At 35.3% G+C, this 16066-nt stretch overlaps 1 protein-coding gene across 5 annotated transcripts in view; it reads right to left on the minus strand.

The window, feature by feature from the left end:
* The window catches only part of ZMYM2 (zinc finger MYM-type containing 2), a 120285-nt gene that overhangs the window by 30564 nt on the left and 73655 nt on the right, over positions 1–16066 (minus strand). For all 5 annotated transcript variants that reach the window (XM_025462771.3, XM_025462769.3, XM_035716038.2 and 2 more), the window contains 7 exons: positions 10453–10582; positions 9602–9717; positions 8499–8670; positions 6685–6810; positions 5782–5876; positions 4379–4547; positions 3984–4135 (listed from right to left, as the gene is read on the minus strand). In XM_025462771.3, the coding sequence (XP_025318556.1) occupies positions 3984–4135; positions 4379–4547; positions 5782–5876; positions 6685–6810; positions 8499–8670; positions 9602–9717; positions 10453–10582 (960 nt within the window). The remainder of the gene's footprint in view (positions 1–3983; positions 4136–4378; positions 4548–5781; positions 5877–6684; positions 6811–8498; positions 8671–9601; positions 9718–10452; positions 10583–16066) is intronic.

Raw genomic sequence — 16066 nt, forward strand, 5'->3', positions numbered from 1 at the left:
AACAAACAATTCTAAAATTTATGGAACCAGAGAAGACCCCAAATAACCAAAGTAATGTTGAAAAAGAAAACTAAAGCTGCAGGCATCAAAATTCGGAGTTTAAGCTGTATTATTAAAGTTGTAATCTGGGCGCCTCCATGGCTCAGTCAGTTAAGTTTCTGCCTTCAAGTCAGGTCATGATCCTAGGGTCATAGGATAGACCCCCGCAAGGAGCTCTCTGCTCAGTGGGAAGTCTGATTCTCCCTCTCCTTATGCCCCCTCCCTCTACTCATTCTCTCTCAAATAAATAAATATCTTTTTTAAAAAAATAAAATAAAATAAATAAAGCTGTAATCATCAAGACAGTATGGTACTAGCACAAAAATCAATTCATAGATCAGTGGAACAGAATAGCGAACCCAGAAATGGACCTTCAACAGTTTGGTCAACTAATCTTCAGAAGCAGAAAATAATATCCAATGGAAAAAAGTTTCTTCAACAAATGTTGTAGGAAAATTGGACAACCATATGTAGAAGATGAAACTGGACCATTTTCTTATACCATACACAAAAAATAGACTCAAAATGGATAAAAGACCTACATGTGAGATAGGAATCCATCAAAATCCTAAAGGAGAACACAGGTGGCAACCTCTGTGACCTTGGCCACAGCAACTTCTTGCTAGACATGTCTCCAAAGGGAAGGGAAACAAAAGTAAAAATGAACTATTGGGACTTCATCAAGATAAAATGTTCTGCACAGCAAAAGAAACAATCAACAAAACTAAAAGGCAGCCCACAGAGGGGGAGAAGATATTTGCAAATGACATATCAGATAAAGGGCTAGCATCCAATATCTATAAGAACTTATCAAACTCAATACCCAAAGAACAAATAATCCAATCAAGAAGGGAAGGGAAGGGAAGGGAAAATAAAATAAAAATAGGGTGCAAACTATTAAGAGACTATTAAATATAGAAACAAACACGGTTGCTAGAGGGGAGATGCATGGGAATATAGGGATGTGCATTAAGGAGGAGGAGCCTATCTGGGCAGCCCGGATGGCTCAGCGTTTTAGTGCCACCTTCAGCCCAGGGTCTGATCCTGGAGACCTGGGATCGAGTCCCATGTCGGGCTCCCTGCATGGAGCCTGTTTCTCCCTCTGCCTGTGTCTCTGCCATGCTCTCTCTCTCTGTGTGTGTCTCTCATTAATAAATAAATAAAATCTTTAAAAAAGGAAAAATAGGAGGAGACTATCTTTTTTGATGCACCGAGCACTGGATGTTACATGCAACTGATGAATCACTAAATTCTACCCCTAAAACTAGTAATACACTATATGTTAACTAACTTGATTTTTAAAAAGTCTTAAAAAAAAAAAAAAAAGAAACCATTAGTAAGAGTCTAGGACTCAATTTCTTCCCTTCCGGATGAGTTATCTTGGCAGAATCCTAGAGTGCTCTTCAACATTTTTACAAATGATTGATCTAGGGGCGCCTGGGTGGCTCAGCAGTTGAGCATCTGTCTTTGGCTCAGGGCGTGATCCTGGGGTTCCGGATCAAGTCCCACATCAAGCTCCCTGTGGAGTCGTCTGCTTCTCCCTCTGCCTATGTCTCTGCCTCTCTGTCTGTCTCTCAGGAATAAATAAATTAAAATCTTTAAAAAACAAAAAACAAAAAAACAAATGATTGATCTAGAAAACAAAACTATTTCTATGATGATATAAACATCTTTTTAAAAAGATTGTTCCAAAAAAAAAGGGTGTTCCCTGGGTGGCTCAGTGGTTTGGTGCCTGCCTTCAGCCCAGGGCATGATCCTGGAGTCCCGGGATCGAGTCCCACATCAGGCTTCCTGCATGGGGCCTGCTTCTCCCTCTGCCTGTGTCTCTGCCTCTCTCTCTCTTTTTCTCTCTCTCATGAATAAAATCTTTAAAAAAAAAAAAAAAGATTATTCCATCATCTTAAATAAATACACACAATAAAAAGGAGTGGAAAACTGAAGATAGGTTTATTGTGTACAAGTCAATGAGTGCCTACTATATGGACAGCATGGAACAAGACACAAAGAGTAAAAGCCAGCTCCTATTTGCTCTGAAGAGGATTTATACGTAATAAATAACTGATTCTGATGCTTACTGAGATGTTTTCACCTACACCTGGGACCTGCTATTTCTACTCTTTTTTACTATTCGGTATAATAAAACGGGAAAAACATACATGGGTCCACAATGAGTCAGAACCACTGAGGACAGATATGTTTAGGGATTCTTAATGTTTTGGATTTTACATGGTATGTATATACTTATATAATATTCCTAGAGTGGTCTAGGGAAGTACCCTATATTTGTTTAGAAACATTAACAATTGGGATCCCTGGGTGGCGCAGCGGTTTGGCGCCTGCCTTTGGCTCAGGGCACGATCCTGGAGACCCGGGATCGAATCCCACATCGGGCTCCTGGTGCATGGAGCCTGCTTCTCCCTCTGCCTATGTCTCTGCCTCTCTCTCTCTCTCTCTCTCTCTGTGACTATCATAAATAAATTTTTTTAAAAAATTATAAAAAAAGAAACATTAACAATTGTTTTTTTTTGAAACATTAACAATTGTTTAGTGACATATAGTTCATATTTTATGGATAATCAAACAGAAAGTATAATAAATAGTAACTTGAAAACTCTTCAAGTCAGGTTTTACTATCAAATGAGTCTGTGAAAACATAAAGGGTAAAATCTCTAGTTTTTAAGGGTTTTGGGATTTGGAATGGTGGACCTATTTACCAAGTAAACATGAGGTTCATAAAACCTTCTATATATTTTAGATTGTTATTGTAAAGTTTATGATGGCCTTTTTCAATAGTTTAATTTATAGCCCTGTGGTATTTCCCCACTGCCACTTGTATAATCTCAGGCAAATCTCTATCCTAAAGAATATATAACTAAAATATAAATTAAGACAATTCGAATTTTCTGAGTAATTTATTTCAGTATCTACCACCTGTTAACAGCATTAACATTTTTGGGCCTAGGGGCACATGAGTGCACATGCTCAGTTGGTTAAGCATCTGTATTCTTCTAAGGTCATGATCCCAGGGTTCTGGGATGAAGCTCTACATTGGGCTCCCTGCTCAGCAGGGAGTCTGCTTCTCCCTTTGCCCCTACCCCCTTTCTCATACTCACTTGCACTCCCTCTCTCTCTTTCATTTACTCTCTCTCTAATAAATAAATAAAATCTTAAAAAAAAAAAAAAAAGTCTATCATTTACCACAGCTAAAAATACACAAAATGTCAACAAGATCCTTTCTAACATCTGGGCTCCAACTTGAACAATTTGTTCAGAATTACAAGTTGATCTTTATGTTTATTATGGAAAACAGACTCACAGACATGTGGTTTGTTTATCTAAAACCCCTAAAGAATCTTTTATAAGACGATTCCGAATATCCTATTTCACAACTTAGAAACATGAGAAGTGTACAACCGAAACAGATCCACTATTTGCAAAGGAACTCATTTTTCTGTTTACCTGTATACATATATAGGTAATACATATATACATACATATATAGATCACGCCTCAGAATGTTAATTCATTTATTTCTAATTGTAAGGAGGAAATGAAGTCATCCTGATTACCATATATCCTAACGAATATACAGCTTTGTTAGGTCTGTTAGAAAAGATACAGGAGTTTCAAGTGGCCTGACCCAACCTCCATTTTTCACATAAATTCTTTTTGGTTATGGTACAACAGTTTCGGAGAACTTGAGGATTTTTAGGAACATATCTCATTATAACAGAAAGACCTATATACAAAGTAGCTAAGAAAATCCTTTTTAATATCCTAGTATTTTCAAATAAATTCTTTTTTGTCTTGGTAAACTAAGAAATCATTATGTTCCATAAAGCTACCCTTAATTTTCTTGAAACATAACATTTTTCTTTTCCAAAACAACTACAACAACCTTTCTTATTAACATTAGATTCAAAAGTAGCCATCATATTACTAACCTCCTGTATTCCAAGGCAAAGATAATAGATGCTGTCGGGTGCATAACTCTCTCCATTTGGACGTCGGATCTCATTGACAAAATGGGCTAACCCATAGTTAAGCTCAGCTGTGGTATGAGAGAGCAGATCCTCTTTTAACTTTACTGATTTAGCTAAAAAGAAAGAAAAAATTAGTAACTGTTATTATTTACTCTAAAGATATAGAAACTTTAAGAATAAGAAACTTTCTGAAATTGATTTATACTCTAAGAATTTAAGAGTAAAATGAAATCTATATTTGAATATACTTAAAATACTGTGAACTATATTTATGTTTTTTTTTAAAGTAAATGTAGTTAATAACCAAAATCTTGATTTGAAGTAAGACATAGAGGAAACAAAATCAGAACACTTACGAGATTTTAGCTCATCTAATACCAGAAGATCTTCATCAAGTTGCCTAGTTTTGACCCAGTGTTTCCATGCGTTTACACCATACGTATATTTGAAAGGAAAGGTACATTCTGAATTGTCAGAACTATCATCATGAGACTGGTATCCTGATACAGCTTTTCTCTTGGCTCCCTATTAGTAAAACACCATTGTAAGATGTTTTTTTTAAAAAACCTGTATTATTCATGACTTTATGTAAGAAATCTCTCAACAAATGCAAATTAAGAAAAACATATACACTTAGAATTGATTGGTATTCCAGAATCTGAGAATAGTTACTTGAAATATATCTCCAGGAGTGCCATATTTGTACGTAAACCACTTTATATATCAAAATCATTTTAACTTCTGTGAGAGTCACTGATAAAATAAGTATAAGATATAATAAATAATCTGAAAAGGATTCTACATATTAATGGGAGAGAGAAATGGAATTTTTCTGTGATCCCAACTTATGGGGAATGACCACTCAGCTCCTTTCACTGTCATGATGGCATTATTTGCTGTATTAAAAGTTTTAAATTTTGATGTAGTACACCTAATTAACCTATTTTTTCCTGTTATTCCTAGTACTTTTGGTATATCAAAGTACACCTACATAACCCAAGGTAATGAAGATTTAAACCTATGTTATTTTATAATTTTAGTCCTTACATTTAGGCCTATGACCTATTTTGAGTTCATTTTTGTGTGTGTGGTATCAAAGAGGAATCCAACTTCATTCTATTGTAGGTACTCACTACTTTTTCGGTTTTTTCTTTTTCTTTGTGGGGAAATTTGTGAAAGTCATCCTTTTCTTTTTCTTTCGATCTCACTTTATGTTATTTTTTTATCTTGCTTTATGTTAAATAAAGTTGTTGATAAAGTATTTTTAAAAAATCACACCTGTTAATACATGTAGATTTGACCTACCTGAACAATTAAACTATCCAGCACGTCTTTCCATATGCTGACATGCTTAAAAAGACCAGATATTATAAACTGTGTACATCAATCTCACAGATTAGTCTCATCAGAAAAAATAATGGAAAAAACAGATCTCTAGAAAACAGTCTCAATTCTTGCCAAAGAATTGAGTTTATTTTTTAGCAACATCAATCTTTTGTCAGGATAAAAGGAAAATTAAATGGCAATAATATTCACTGTTCTATAAAGTTATAAGTAAATCTGAGACATTTTTATTACTTAGAAATGAAGTAATAAAGACTTAATAAAGACTAACTTTTAGAGCCTTTTAAATCTAGGGGAAACAAGTCTTCCCATAGTCTCAGACACAACTGTGGATCACTATACCCTTGCTCCATACCTAAAGAGGTATCACTACATAGAGATAGTGGTTAAATGCAAGAATACTATTACTTTATACCTTTTTTTTAGATCGAGGTCTAGGCTGTTCCTCATATTCTTCTCCAAAAACAGGTGGCAATAAAAATTCATTTTCCATATCAAGCTCCTCAGCAGCTGGCAATCAGATCAGAAGAACTTTTATTTCCAAATATAACAGCACAAGCTTACGTTACATAAAATATCCAACAAAGAACTAATCACAGAATATAAACAAGCACCTATATATGGGGATAACTTATGCTGGGGGGGTGGATATCATCTATGAGTTCTGGTAAACCCTATTCAGACTTTTAAAAAACAACATGAAATTTTCATGGAAATGTCTAAGATCAGAAAAACTATTACAACCTGAAATTCAATTCTAAGATTTAAACGGTCTTAAGTACAAATCCAATTCAACATATCAAACTTTTCTTAAAATAAAATGCTTTACATTCTATTGGATGTGATTAGTCATCAATAAATTTAGGAAAATAATGAAAAACAGAACATATCTCTTTCACAAAAAAAGACTTGAAAATACTTTTTTTCCCCTTGAAGGTGAAACTTAATTTTTAAAAAAGCTTATGAAAAATACTATCAACAGTTTATTTAATTTTTTAAAAAGAAACAACCACTTCTTTATCCTTTTCTCTATCTACAAAGTTTTCTATAATGAATTACATTAGGAAAGTATCTTTTTAGGCTCTAAAAATTTAGAGAATTTCTAAAGAAATTCTCTTCAAGTTTCTTCAATTCAATCCTATAGCCCATTTCAGAAATTAACTGTTGAATTTTGTTTGGGTAAAAAAAGACAAATATAAACAGTAAAGGTAATAGCACAAACATTAAATGATTAACAATCATAACCACAGTTATGATTCCGTAACTAAATTCCACAACCATAGTTTACACTTAAAGAATAAAAGAGCATTTTGAGTACCTCTGGGGAAATCTATTTCAATATCCAAATCTGGTTCATATGGTACATCAGGCATATTCGACTGTGTCTCCGGGTCAGAGTTCTTCAAGAGATCTGAACCAATTATGTCGGTTTCAATAATTACACCTGTAATCAAGTCATAATATAAAAAAATCAAAACAGAAGAACTTAAAAGTACCTTTATTTAACCTAGCAAAAGAAGTCATTTAATTTTAAATATAAAACAAGAATTAACACATTAATGTCACAAAAGGAAAAGGTATATATAGCTATCTTGAAATGTAACTACTATAAATTTTGTTATTGTTAGATAAGCAAGCATTAGCACATGGAAACTTTTAATCCTTTAACTGCCTCTTTTCAAAGGTTAACAGGTATGCTTTGATAAACAACCCTGGTATGCAGAGTATTTCTAGAAGCAATCTCTCATGAAAAATAAACTAATAAGGGTGGATAATGCCATTTTCAACAGTTTTTGAATTATGACCTAAGTTTTTCATTACAACTGCTTTCCAACGTTTTGATCAGTTGTTTTCAGTTTTATAAATTTTTTTTTTATTTTTATTTATTTATGATAGTCACACCACAGAGAGAGAGAGAGAGGCAGAGACACAGGCAGAGGGAGAAGCAGGCTCCATGCACCGGGAGCCCGACGTGGGATTCGATCCCGGATCTCCAGGATCGCGCCCTGGGCCAAAGGCAGGCGCCGAACCGCTGCGCCACCCAGGGATCCCTGTTTTCAGTTTTATATTACAACCCACAGAAAGATATGCATTTTATCCATTTGAAGGTGGTGATGGGAGACAGAAAGACAAATATAGATACACATACAGGAAACAAAAGTTTCACAAAACAATATCCTTTCGATGAGATTCACACTAACATTTTCCCATTTCACTTCATTAAAAAACAAACAAAACCACTGGTTGCAACCCACTAAATTAATCTGTAACAAAGTCCTCAACAAACACTGTCACATTATGAAACACACAGAATTTATACTGCTTCTATTGTATTCTAGGGCAAAGGAGATTAGGCAGTTTTGTGGTTGAAATAAGACTGTGGGGGATCCCTGGGTGGCGCAGCAGTTTGGCGCCTGCCTTTGGCCCAGGGCGTGATCCTGGAGACCCGGGATCGAATCCCACGTCAGGCTCCCGGTGTATGGAGCGTGCTTCTCCCTCTGCCTGTGTCTCTGCCTCTCTCTCTCTCTCTCTCTCTCTCTCTCTATGTGACTATCATAAATAAATAAAATAAAAAAAAATTAAAAAAAAAAAAAAAAGAAAGAAGACTGTGGGTAATACCAAAAAAGTAAGGGTAGGAATAAATATTCTAAGAGAATCATCTATAACATACTTATGTTACATTTGGCAAACACTGCCCTAACAGAAATTAGGATAAACCCTGGTTTAGATAATGCAAATTATTTTATTAAGTATAGCCAACAAAACAAAATTGGGGATAACCATTACAAAATAAGAGTTTGGATCATTATTAAAGTCTACTACAAGTTTTTTTTGTCTGAGCTAGTACATTAAAACAGGAATTCTGAGTTGATTTTACAAGTCAAATTCTGTTCCAATTAAAACAGGGACCTTAAAAATTCCTGCTTGAAATTGGGCATGGCATAAGAGACAGCATGTGCCTAGAAAGAGTATGGATCTCTTAATACAAAAATACGTTTTTGTTGCAATACTTCCCCCACTCCTATATCAAGTTGAAACATAATGATATGTCCTGCAACATACTATAATAATTACAACATTTATTGAAAACCAATGATACACATTCACAAGGTGAAATATAGTGCAGCTCACTGTTAATGTTGGCAGCTTCTGTTTTCCCCTCATCTTCAGTCATCATATCTGTCATTGTAAGCAGCTCTGTATCAAGAGGATCTGAAGAAACTTTGCTTTTTAGATCTTCAATGGCTGCAGGGATCTTCTCATTGCTATCCAATGAGGCAGGCAGAAAAACAGGAACCGGCACCTAATTAACCAAAGTATTTACTGTTAGGTTCACTCAACATTAGAAGGTAATTTTCCTGGGAGGGCAGGGGAAGCCAGTCTGGTACAGTCAGTGGAGGGTGTGGAGATTACTTAAAATTAAAATCTTTAGGGGCACCTGGATGGCTCAGTCAGTTAAGAGTCTGCCTTTGGCTCAGGTCATGATCTCTGGGTCCTGAGACTAAGCCCTCACATAGGCTGCTTAGCAGGGAGCCTGCTTCTCCCTCTCCCTCTCCGCTTTTCCCTTTTCTCCCTGCTCTTGCTCCTGCTTTCTCTCTCTCATTCTCTAACAAATAAATAATTTCCCAAATTAAAAATTATTCTAACACATGATCTTTATAATACCACAGTGGATAAAAGTTTTGGAAAAAACACATACCAAAACTAAGATGTCAACTATAACACAGCCCAGAAAACAAGCAGCCTTTTTTTTTAAATAAAAATTAAAGAAAAATAGTATTTGAGGTTCTTCAGTTTCCCAGGAGACTATGGCATCCAAGTCCTGGCATAATGTCTTTACTGCAAGTGACTTAGGACAAAATAATGTAATGATAATTTATATGAAATTTTATTCCATGTTTCAATTTTAAACCTTACAACTTCACAAATATTTTTCTCTAAAATGAACTCAAATAGAAAACACTACATATATGCATAAAGCACACAAAGGCATTTGCTAAACTTCACCTTTAAAGATGAACATATAAAAAATAAAAAAATAAAGACGAACATATACTTGATTAAACACAAAGCAAACATTGACAGAGATTCAACCAAACCTTATTTAAATGGTAAAGGCAAAGACTCAACCCTCTGTTCTACCGGCTTCACTAATGTAGGAATTACAACATTGTTCTCCTATCTAATGCCTGATAAACCTCGAAATGAAAAAAAAAACTTAAAATCTGACTTACAGGAACAGGAACTGTAGTAGGAACAGGAATATTCTGACTGTACATGTGCATAGGTACTGGGATATACACAGGTACAGGAATAGGCACTGGAACATACTCTGTTTTCCAATTATCATCTAAAAATACAAAATGTGTTTAAGAAGCAATATTAAATAACACTTAATACATAGTTACTCAATGTTAAAATAATTTGGTAACAAAGAAAAATTTAAGTTAAGCCTCAGTTCCCTTTTAAAAGAAATTAGGTACAGTTTCACAAATTTAAGTACAGTAAAAACAATAAAATTAAATACAGTAATTTTTAATAAAGAGCAAAAACAGAATTTAGCCCCCTTTTTAATACAAAGAAAACATCCTTTAAAAACACTATATAGTTTGAGATATACTATCAGATCCCCCTCATATCCCCTGCAAAAAGATTTATCTAGTTAAACAATTAGAATACATTTAAATCTTATAAAAATATACAATTGAATTATTTCATCTCATTCTGACAAGGAAATAGAATTGTTAACATTACAGGTCACACAGAGATGACTTTCTCAGTGGGATTACTGTAATTTTAGTGAATTTAGCCCCAAGGAAATTTTTGATACAGCATTTTTTCACTTGTGACATAATTTATATTCTGGGCCTTTAAGGGATTGATTTTCACTAATTATTTTAAATAATTAGACCTTGAAACCTGTATTCTCAATGTCATGTCTAAACTCAGATAAGCAAAATAAACAGAAAATTACAAAGTGACCAAACAAATACATTCCATAGCCTATTATTTGAGGAAAGCATGAATTTCAGGAAGAGAAGTATTAAGTATAGGAAAGTATATAAGGCAATCTTTCCTAAGTTACCTGTCTGACAAGATTTGGTCTGCATATGAGGTTTACAATAAGTAGCTTTTGTCATTGTTAAAGGTTTGCAAAGAACAGCTTTGTTCTTCATTTCCTTATTAGGTGTTGGAGAAGGGGGTGGTGCTGAACCCTACAGAGAAGCAAAGAGAAACATTTTATTTTTGCCTCTAATTTTTATTACTTCCCAGTGTTAATGAATATCTGGTTTCTAGGTGATGTGAGGGAACAGACAAGAGTTTAAGAGTATAACCAAATTATGTTACTATTACTATGTTTACAATAGTCTTAATGTGAAAGGATCACTGTGAATCTGTCCTAACTACTGACAAAGCAGGAGAAATCATTCATTCCACAGAACCGGAGAATGGCTACCACCAGCATATTATTTTAAAAACTTAAAAAGACGATTTTCACTTTTAAATAAAAAATACAACATTGTTAACCTGAATATTGAAAATAATTAGGCTCTTTTAAATTTATTTGAGAAAGAAAAAAGTTCTTGTATGTTGCAGCAATTATAATTTCAGAAACCTGTCCTAGGTAATAGTCTCTCAGCTGTTTTCACCATGTTCACTGTAGCATTATTTGCAATTGAGAAGCTCCCCCTGCCCACAACATCCCCTGTAACACACACACACACACACACACACACACACACACACACATACTTTAAAATAAGCTAAAGATCTGTCTATAAGGGACTAAACATAGGTGCTCGCCATACCACCTATTAATATAGGAAAAAAGGTACAACAATAGCCAAACTGTGGAAGGAGCCTCGGTGTCCATCGAAAGATGAATAAAGAAGATGTGGTTTATGTATACAATGGAATATTACTCAGCCATTAGAAACGACAAATACCCACCATTTGCTTCAACATGGATGGAACTGGAGGGTATTATGCTGAGTGAAGTAAGTCAATCGGAGAAGGACAAACATTATATGTTCTCATTCATTTGGGGAATATAAATAATAGTGAAAAGGAATATAAGGGAAGGGAGAAGAAATGTGTGGGAAATATCAGAAAGGGAGACAGAACATAAAGACTCCTAACTCTGGGAAACGAACTAGGGGTGGTGGAAGGGGAGGAGGGTAGGGGTTGAATGAGTGACGGGCACTGGGGGGGGGGTACTTGACAGGATGAGCACTGCGTGTTATTCTGTATGTTGGTAAATTGAACACCAATAAAAAAATAAATTTATTTTTTTAAAAAAGGAAAAAAGGTACAGAATACAGAATATCTGAGGTACTTCTATACAGTCACCATGAATACTTAAGTAATAAATACTGAATCATTACTCCAATAGTAAATACAAAGTTAGGTTCCTACAAGTCTCTGGTCACATCATTTTCATCAACAGATCAATACATAATAGTGTTTCTCTTAAAACACACTTGTTTTCATATACATTTCTTACAAATCATTATATGCCATGTTTTTTTATAACACATGATTATAGCATTTACACATGCTATACTGTACTAGGATTATTGACTCATTCAGATGTGTACACATTTGCACAGTATACAGGTACAGTACATACATACTATATGGTACTCATAATCAGCCCTGTTAACACATACTGTATATTGTGCACTAATGCAAATAAAATCCAGGGGGAAAAAAGAGTACATATTTAAAGTTTTATAAAAACATTAACATCTTACTCTTAGTGGACTTGCAGAATGTACAGTGGGGCAGTGCACTGTGTGGTTAAACCTCTCAACCTTTGGTATGCCCATAAAAACCAAGGGAAAGGTTGATGGCAATTATTCTGCAGAAGAGGAAGAAGTTAAAAAGGGTGACATGGTGACATCTGGCAGTTCTATCTCAAGAGTTGGCTCTTGTAACTTGTTGACAATGTCAGCACTTTTCCCTCCCAAACTGGCTTCAAAAAATGAAAGCAGCCTTGTCTGCTTGGCTTTTAGGCATCTTGATATAAATGATAAACACAGTGGTACTTAAATTTGGGGCTTTGTTCAAGCATAGGGTCATATTTTTTCAGGTCACTGACAATTTTTCCCAAGGCAGAATTCCATTCCAGTATTTTGGCCATTCTTGGGAGTCTTAGGCGGACTTTCATCACTGAACTGATGCCTTGTTTTGTCATCTTGTCAAGGTCTTCATCGGTGGGCTCTACTGCCTTCTCTACCAAACTTTCTCAAACACATGCACGTCCCCAAAGCATTCTTCACTTATTTGGTCCAATACACATTATGTTTTTAACACTGTTCTTTTTATTTTCTGTTACACCTTCAAAGACTCTGAAACTTTTCACACTGTCTGGTCAAACATTTTCCCAACAATTACTCATAGTAGCCTGCTTGATCCTGGCCTAAGCTGTGCCAACATAATAAATAATGTTGCGTACGGTGACTAATTTCCAATAACCTATCAAGGTGGTTTCCTTGTTGGTATGGAGGCTCGAAAGCTTTCTCATGAAGTAGGTCTTGAAAGCTTTAACTATGCACTGATTGACGGTCTGGATGAGAGAGAGTGTGTTTGGGGGCATAAAAGGAAATATAACCGAAATAGGCATTTTTCTTCAAGGCAATGGAATTACCTGGTAATAAAACCTCAAAGCAAGGTTTTCATTCTGGAGACAGTGTTCGACTTCTAGGATGAAACAGTTGAGAGAACCAATCCCAGAATATTTTAGATACCACTCATGCTTTTTTGTTCCACCTCCAATGTACAGTTCAGTTTTTTCCCTGCTTTTAAGGTGAGGCGTGACAAGAAGGGAAAGCTTTGCTTTGTTCTAACTCAGCAGAAGATATGCCTCAGGAGATTCACGTTTTTTACCACTCTGCACATGTCTGCAAATTTCTTTGAAAATACCATGGGTATTGATTTAGGGGTTACAAATATATTTTAGGGAAAAGGCAAATTTGCAAATGATGATCAATTGTACTTAAAGCATTTACTGTGTAATAAATTTATCTGTGCTTTTTCCCTGGGTTTTTCATGGATTTTGGGCTCTATGTACCAAGAGGGGTTTGAAGTTACCCTTGGCTTTGGCACACAATAGCAAGGTTGCATGGTCTCTAAATGATTTACAGTCAGGGGCTTTGAAGACCACTTGTATTATTTAGGTTCATTTGCCACTGACCTTGTGAAAGCAAGTCACAGTCCCACTAGTGTTGAGACCTTCCTGACTGCATATCCCTGTTTCCTGTGTTAACATTTCGCTAATATTCTTCCACAGCATCCTGGTCCTAACCTGCAGAAACTATCTCACATGCAAGTCTAATATTTTTCATACCATTTTGCTTGAAATGTGTGAGCCAGCCAGCAGTAGGCAAGAAGAGTTTAACTTTTTCTTGATCCTGGGTAACATATTATAAGCTGAAAGCCTGACAACAATGCTGTTTTACTATGGTTTGTTTGTTTTTTAATTAGTCCTAAGTCCATGAATCCATAAATATAATCAATCTTCCTTCTTTTCCATTGCTTCACCATGTACTATAGATTTTACTTCAACACTTGGAGTTGCCTCATCTTTTGTGAATTTCTTACTCCTTTTTCTCAGTGTACCATATTGCTGACTTGCGAACATTAAACTCACTGCCAACTGAATGAAGCTCACCTAATACACATTATTTCCTCCATAAGGCATAGAGCAGCCTTTTGGTGTTTAGGAACATAGGTAGCATGTTAATACTATGCTTGGGGGATCTTTTATAAAGCAAAAATCATCAACAAAAAGGACAAAAAACGAAAAAGACAATACTAATTAGACTACGAAAAGGACACCTGCTTATAAGGTGAGGCTTGACAAGAAGGGAAAGCTTTGCTTTGTTCTAACTCAGCAGAAGATATGCCTCAGGAGATTCACGTTTTTTACCACTCTGCACATGTCTGCAAATTTCTTTGAAAATACCATGGGTATTGATTTAGGGGTTACAAATATATTTTAGGGAAAAGGCAAATTTGCAAATGATGATCAATTGTACTTAAAGCATTTACTGTGTAATAAATTTATCTGTGCATATTTAAAGTGATAGAAATTTTTTCAAGAATTTTTTAAAAAGCTGTTTATATGGTACATATCTCTCAAGTTACAAATAATGCATATGGCCAAGGGACTGGTACTATTCTAGATTCATCAGGATTTCAAACCACATTATTAATCAGCTAAGAAAAAGAGCTATGAACAAAGAGCTAGGGAACCTAGTCCTAATACTATTGCTGTGCAACATCAGGAAAGTGACTCAATCTCTTGTGTTTCAACTTCCTCAACTGTAAAATGGGAAGAATAATTTAACAAATAGGCACCGAGTATCTACAACATACCAAAATTAGGTAACCTGGTTCAAGCAGGAAAATCCCCTAGAACTCTCACATAAGAACCAGGGGTCCAAAATCATAGATATCCTAGATCATGCAATGTTTTCCCTCCTGTCATTTAGAAACATCACATCATATCAAAGTATGCCACCTAGTAAAGACCTACACTTGATGCTTGTTACTTTTCTGTCTGTCAGTAAGCAAGATATACGTCTATTTATACTGAATATTGGAGGAGAACCCAAAATAATTAAAATTATAATGACAAAAGCTACCATCTGTTCAGTATTTACTTCGTGCCAGAGACTATGTGCTATAGACAATGTATGTTGAAATCTAATACCCAATGTGATGGTATCTGAAGGTGTGGCCATAATATGGGGATTATATCATGACAGCAGAGGCCTCATAAATGGGAGTAATGCCATCATAAAAGAAATCCTAGAGATCCCTCGCCCCTTTTTACAATATGAAGACACCGTGAAAAGATGGCTGATTATAAAGCTAGAAGCAGACTCGCTCCAGATATTGTTATCTGCTAGCATCTTGATTTTAGACTTCCCAGCCTCCAGAACTGTGAAAAATAATTCTTGTCTGTTAACCACCCCATCTATATGGTATTGCTATAGTAGCTCAAATGGACTAAGACATTACATAAAACACCAAATCTACGTAACTCATAGAAGGAGTTATTTAGTTCTCTTAACACTATAAGAGGTAGGCCTTTTAATCAATCCCATTTTACAGTAAAGATGAAAAAACTAAGGTGCAGAAATTACACAACCTGGGAAAGATGACAGAGCTAAAGTTCTCAAGTCAGGATTCAAGTAAATTCATTGAACACCAAAGCTTATGTTCTTTACTATACACAGTGCCTTTATGAGGTCTGGAACATAAAAACTACCATGTGTTTAATACTTACTATGTGATAATCCTGAAGAGTTACTATCTTCATCCTCATTTTACAAACAAGAAATTCACACAAAGAACTTGTGTAAAGAGACTTGTTCAAAATTACACAGCTAAGGGACGCCTGGGTAGCTCAGCGGTTGAGCATCTGCCTTTGGCTCAGGGCGTGATCCCGGGATCTGGGATCAAGTCCGACACTGGGCTCCTTGTGGTAAGCCCGCTTCTTCCTCTGCCTGTGTCTCTGCCTCTCTCTCTGTGTGTCTCTCGTGAAATAAATAAATAAATAAATAAATAAATAAATAAATAAATAAATACAGCTAAGTTCTCACCCTTTAGTTTAGGGGTGGGGAATTAAAAGATTTCAAGAGCTTACAAGGAAAAGATGGGAGACAGCTTTTATAAGACAAAAGACAATA

The sequence above is a fragment of the Canis lupus genome, chromosome 25 (genome assembly GCF_003254725.2).
Source record: "Canis lupus dingo isolate Sandy chromosome 25, ASM325472v2, whole genome shotgun sequence".
NCBI lineage: Eukaryota > Metazoa > Chordata > Mammalia > Carnivora > Canidae > Canis > Canis lupus.